Source organism: Priapulus caudatus, unplaced genomic scaffold, assembly GCF_000485595.1.
Source record: "Priapulus caudatus unplaced genomic scaffold, Priapulus_caudatus-5.0.1 Scaffold113, whole genome shotgun sequence".
Lineage (NCBI taxonomy): Eukaryota > Metazoa > Priapulida > Priapulimorpha > Priapulimorphida > Priapulidae > Priapulus > Priapulus caudatus.
The window spans coordinates 225,221-231,631 of record NW_014577174.1 but is presented as its reverse complement, the minus strand read 5'-3'; the positions used below and the strand labels follow the sequence as shown (position 1 = coordinate 231,631).

The following is a 6,411-nucleotide window of genomic DNA, read 5'->3' as shown; positions in this document are numbered from 1 at the left end:
TCCGGTATACCGGATCGTACCCAGGGGACGTTCCGGCAGTACCCAGGGGGACATAGACCCTCTCAGCTGTACTTGCAGTAGGACCGCATTCCTGATGCATCAAAGTTTAACGAAAGTAATCAATCAAAGTAAACGTGTGAAAATCACAGCTCGTGCTCACCTGTCCGGCCTTCTCACATTCTGACCAGCAGGGACAAGAAGAGAGAGGGACCGTGAGAGAGAGAGAGAGAGAGAGAGAGAGAGAGAGCTAGAGAAAGAGGGAGCATCGGTGCTAGAGGTACCGGAGTATGAGCGAGAACGCAGACACTCTTCAGATAACAGAAACCGACTCAGCGAGAATGGGAATGGACGAGGGTAGATTCACGCTCATCGGCCTGGTGAGTACGACGCAAACCTCTCCCGCTACAAGTCCCCCCGATAAGATTAAATCTCAATCTAAACACGTAATCTCGAGATGAAATTGCAATTGAAAATACAGAAAGAATTTCGTAAGGAATTTTCTATTGTCGTCTCGTAATATTCGAGTTGCCTTCACGTGACCTTTTATCATTAAAAAATATAATATTTCAATTAAACTAACTTTTTTAAACAGGTATGATTAATAGTTGATGATTTCTTGTCGTCGTTTCAGTTGGTCGTGGCGGCGGTGGCGATAGTTGCTATTGTGTTGGCGTCAGTTGGTTTATCCCGTAACCCTACCACCAACATTAACGTCGGAGGAACCTCTGGCCAAGGTCAAGGTAACACGCGGTGACACTCGTTACGGTGTCCTGCCCCTTTCTATGTAAGGTTTTCAATCGTTTCTGCTAATTCGCGAAGCATACAACATTGTTTGTAATATCTAGTCGACATGATCAGGCGTAAGACAATAAGGTGTTATTAAATAGATAAAATACTATATTACAGGTGCGCACGTGTGCTCGAACAAACGTGCAGCGACAATTAACATGGCTAGAAGGCAGTGCATAGGCGGCGAGGTATAGGCATAGGCGGCTTGCGTTCGCTCGATCGTGCATGGTTGTGGGTATAGTCACGCATAAACATCTTCCCGTGCTATCGGCACAACACTGTCGCTAAAATAAAAGTGTGAACTTATAGCAACATTGATCGGGATACATTAATCAAGACAATATGATAATTAAGTAACAATCAGACATCGATGTTTGCTATATTAAATCATTATATTAATCAATGATCCATCAGTGAAAGAGCATGAGCATGATGCATGCTTTTTAGGTGCATGAGCATAAATTTCACTTTATTATGGCGGTTCAGTGTAGACGCTGGGGATCAGCTTTACGATGCAAGAACTGCCAATGTCAGATTGCCGGCTAGTTAAGGGAAAGCAATTTTACGCTTTACGAAAACCAATAGAACGTATCACCGATATTGCACGCCGTAGAGGTAGCAACACTGCACAATACAAACATCGAACAATGTCGAACCATCGCAGAAATTAGACAGAAATGAATGAGAAGATGTTGCCAGAATCTGCTAAGGATTAGCGGAGAAAATCCAGTACTGGAACGGTTTCGCATTTGTCAGACACTAGCTTGCGTTAATGGATGCACGGCATTCAGGGAGCATTTCCGTAGATGAGTGGGTAGAAGCGTTGCCTATAGTGTACACGGACAAATATATGCATTGTTGATTTGTAAATTGGAAGACCGCCTGTGATGAGATTCGAAAATAGCGGATAGTAAACCTAACATATGAGGCATTGAAGACTTTTGCTGTGTCTGTATGTTTAGAGACAAGGCGATCTCTTCACATTAAGGGCGACTAAGATGGCTGTGAAACGTGTTTGAATTTGAAGTTAGAATATCGAGCGTGCTAGTTGTTTCATAGCGTATTTATGCTTCTGTTATTGACAACATTTAGCTCTATTGTCGGAACATAAAATATTGTTTAACACGAGTTTGATAGATCTTGTAACATAACTTTCTTTTGGTATATATATGTATGCAACTTCGATAGCTATCACGTCGGATGCAGCATGGCATATTTCGTAAAAGTGTCGTCAATCTTACCAAAAACCGATGAGCAATTAATGGTAGATTTCCTAAAGATATAGATCCAACTCGGGGCTTCGCGCGCGCGTAAAGCAGAGAATTTTTTTTCGGGCCGGTATTGTGTACCTGGCCCCGAGGAGCGCACTAGCATAATATTATGATATACATTACGGCCGAGTACGGCGAACGCAGGTGAAAACAAGTAAACGCGAGCCATACTCCACGCCAAGTAAGTAGCCGACCAGTGGATACGCCCGAGGCATGAACCACGCTCGCTCGTCCTACAGCTCAGTAGACATCTATAACGTGCAGGTTTTACAACTAACAACCCGTTTTTACACGACGTGGTCACCTGCTCTCCTAAAAATTTGGCAATATTTCAAATTCTGTCGCGTGGTTATGGCGCATAGCAGGCCAGTTCTACGTGTTTGTTATGTTCTCCAGCCCTTATCCAATACGTGGTGGGATGCACCTCTAACAAAGTAAAACTAGTGAACTATACAAAATGGCTTTAAATAATTTGTCTAAAATAAAAAAAAGTCTAAATATTTCGATGAAACTCTACTTAATTAATATATAATTACATATTTCAGTTACGATGATCTTTACATGTAAAAATTAAATCGCCGGAAAGAAAACGAGGGAGAATTGTGCTCCCGTAAAATAACGAGCATGTGTCAGTACTGTACTTGCGCTCATAGGGTCTATGTCCCCCAGGGTACTGCCGGAACGTACCCTGGGTACGGTCCGGTATACCGGAACGTACCCTGGTCACTATTTGATATGGTTAGGATTAGGGTTAGGGTTAGGGTTAGGGAGTAGGCGTAGGCGACTCCCTAGACTCGTTAGTGGAGTAGGCGAGGTACGGTCCGGCATATTAGATAGTACCAGGGTACGTTCCGGTATACCGGATCGTACCCAGGGGACGTTCCGGCAGTACCCCGAGAGGCATAGACCCTCTCAGCTGTACTTGCAGTAGGACCGCATTCCTGATGCATCAAAGTTTAACGAAAGTAATCAATCAAAGTAAACGTGTGAAAATCACAGCTCGTGCTCACCTGTCCGGCCTTCTCACATTCTGACCAGCAGGGACAAGAAGAGAGAGGGACCGTGAGAGAGAGAGAGAGAGAGAGAGAGCTAGAGAAAGAGGGAGCATCGGTGCTAGAGGTACCGGAGTATGAGCGAGAACGCAGACACTCTTCAGATAACAGAAACCGACTCAGCGAGAATGGGAATGGACGAGGGTAGATTCACGCTCATCGGCCTGGTGAGTACGACGCAAACCTCTCCCGCTACAAGTCCCCCCGATAAGATTAAATCTCAATCTAAACACGTAATCTCGAGATGAAATTGCAATTGAAAATACAGAAAGAATTTCGTAAGGAATTTTCTATTGTCGTCTCGTAATATTCGAGTTGCCTTCACGTGACCTTTTATCATTAAAAAATATAATATTTCAATTAAACTAACTTTTTTAAACAGGTATGATTAATAGTTGATGATTTCTTGTCGTCGTTTCAGTTGGTCGTGGCGGCGGTGGCGATAGTTGCTATTGTGTTGGCGTCAGTTGGTTTATCCCGTAACCCTACCACCAACATTAACGTCGGAGGAACCTCTGGCCAAGGTCAAGGTAACACGCGGTGACACTCGTTACGGTATCCTGCCCCTTTCTATGTAAGGTTTTCAATCATTTCTGCTAATGCGCGAAGCATACAACATTCTTTGTAATATCTAGTCGACATGATCAGGCGTAAGACAATAAGGTGTTATTAAATAGATAAAATACTATACAAAACTAATATAATATAATATAATATAATATAATATAATATAATATAATATAGTATAATATAATATAATATAATATAATATAATATAATATAATATAATATATGACATAATATAATATAGTGTTTCTAATATTCAGCTGGCATGTCAAGCGCGCTGACAGGCAGCTCAGGACTTAAGAAGACCTGGCTGTTCGCCATCGGTCACGACTATTCACCATTCGAATACGTGTAAGTTTGTAAGTTCACATTTAGGTGTGAAACATACGCCTACATATTATATACATACTACATAAATAAATATGTGTGTGTATCGCAGGCGCGTTTGACGACATAGGTCTACGTCTGCCCACATGTGCAGTAGGAGTTCTGCAAGCGACATGGTGGCGGTGCGCAGGTGCTGCACAGCTAGAACTAAGTTAAAAGTAGAAATGGAAATGCGTGGCGACGTGAAGCTGTTTATATAGGAGTAGCTATATAGATAGCGAGCCAATAGGCGGTGGTATATTTTAACTATAACGTCTGGTTCGGGATAGAATAATATCATATATATATATATATGTATACATGCGGTGTATTATATGTTGTGTTGTCTGTAACGATGTTTCAGCAACGACCAGGGCTACACGGATGGTTTCAACATAGACCTCATTAGCGCAGGTATGCACACGTCGTACTCACAATTCACGCGGTACCGATAAATGACAATATATATATATATATATATATATTATATATACATATAATTATAATTATATAATTATATATACATTTAGTTACTCATTTATTTGTATGTACACATATACTCGTGAAGCGGGGTGGACAGTGTCTGACGTGGTGCATATTTATATGTTGCCACAGTCTGTGCGGAAGCTGGGATGCAATGTCACACAGTCTACTTGGAGTATCCGACATGCTGGAATTCCATTCCTGGAAAACACCCCGTTCCCGGGGAAGGTAAGTTATTATAGCAAGAATCCTTCACGGTTTATTTCAACAACGATGATTGCTTATTGATCCCCACGATTTCTTCATCATATAGAATTCTGCTGAATATAGGCTTCTACCCGCAAAAAGGGTATGGCGTAATGTAGGCACAATACCTTTCGATAATAATCGTAGCCACAACAAAATTTTACACTTTTTGTAGCGAGTGCCGCGAAACAACTCGCCTGTACGAACCAATGATATGTTTTTTGACAGACACTCCGAGTGAAAAGTATTTAGTTTGTCTAGCATATATGCATTTGCCTTGCAAATACGCGCATCTTTGACTGAGTTTCCGTTGCAGCGTTGATGGGGAACTGGGTGGACGCGTGCACGGGATGGTACGTGGTACAGGAGCGACTCAACAGCGTAGCCTACTCGACATCATTCATGAAGAATATTAAGGCAAACTTCATCGTCAAGAAGAACGACAACAGCTTCAACCCGAACGACCTTCGCGGTAAAACCATCGGTGAGTTGTTGGCATGCGAGGTGTAATTTAGGAATATAGCACAACTTGCGCCCGCTACAAATCTATTGCTAGGGCTATACTAATCTGGCTAGGACTAGGTGTAGGGCTGTACTAGCTTAATATCAGCAGACATTTATCATGTAAAAGTCTTAAAGTAAATGAAAAAACTAAATTTAAACTAAATACGAAATGGCTTTTCGACAAGTGTGAACGGTTGGCAGCCATCTTGATTTGCAATGTTTCTTCGGCAGGTTTTCAGGACGGCTGGGTTAACGATGAAAAGTGTTTGCTACGACAGAATAACATCGCGAACAATGATCTGGCGGTGGCCCAAATAAAACATTACACGCACTCAGAGGAGGCTTACAAAGCCCTCGACAACAACGAGGTACGCCATATACACTGCGTGCGTGTGCGCGCGTGTACGTGCGTGTACGTGCGTGTGTGCGTGCGTATGGCACGCATAGAGGATTATAAACTCATATTTCAGTCCCTTTGCTTGTCAGCCATCGAAGTATTTCTGCGAGTACACGCGGGTCGATTAACAGATACGTGCGCCTGGTGTGCACAACACACGTTTGTTTCTCATTCTGAACGTACGTGGGTCGTCTATAGATTGCGGCATTCTTCCATTCCCTTGACGCCTTGGTGGACCTGACCAAGTACAAATGGATTGGAGCGCAGTACTCCTGCATGCTCAAGGGAATGTCGATGATGATAAAGAAGGGCAGCAAGCTGGCACAGTGGTGGGATCCGGCGTTCAACAACGTGAAGGAGAAGGGTGTCTATCGTAAGATATGCAAGGAGGCGGAAACAAAACACGGTGAGAACAAACTACCTCTATCGGGGTTCCTGTTATCCGCTAATATACCCACAACGCGTGTGACGTAGCCAAAAACCTATATGATGGCATAGAGATGATTACGCACATATGATGACGTTTGATGACGTATATGTGATAATGTTTATATGATAACGTATATGTGATAATGTATATATGATGACGTAATTATGAAGACGTATGAGAGAGAGAGAAATAGACAGGGACAGAGACGGAGAGTGAAAGAGAAGGGGCGAGAGAGGATGGGGCAGAAGAGAGAGAGAGAGAAAGAGAGAGAGAGAGAGAGAGAGAGAGAGAGAGAGAGAGAGAGAG

General features: G+C 42.8%; 1 protein-coding gene across 2 annotated transcripts in view; it reads left to right on the top strand.

The window, feature by feature from the left end:
- The first annotated feature begins 188 nt into the window (after positions 1 to 188).
- Positions 189 to 6,411, top strand: part of LOC106805425 (arginine-binding periplasmic protein-like) — a 6,937-nt gene continuing 714 nt past the window's right edge. Inside the window, exons 1-8 of one of the 2 annotated variants that reach the window (XM_014807003.1) lie at positions 189 to 377; positions 632 to 740; positions 3,940 to 4,030; positions 4,410 to 4,459; positions 4,661 to 4,756; positions 5,091 to 5,258; positions 5,510 to 5,646; positions 5,874 to 6,081. In XM_014807003.1, coding sequence (XP_014662489.1) covers positions 288 to 377; positions 632 to 740; positions 3,940 to 4,030; positions 4,410 to 4,459; positions 4,661 to 4,756; positions 5,091 to 5,258; positions 5,510 to 5,646; positions 5,874 to 6,081 — 949 coding nt within the window. In that variant the 5' untranslated portion in view covers positions 189 to 287. Of the gene's footprint in view, positions 378 to 631; positions 741 to 3,096; positions 3,280 to 3,533; positions 3,643 to 3,939; positions 4,031 to 4,409; positions 4,460 to 4,660; positions 4,757 to 5,090; positions 5,259 to 5,509; positions 5,647 to 5,873; positions 6,082 to 6,411 lie in introns of those variants that run through there. The other variant, XM_014807002.1, reaches the window with a different exon arrangement.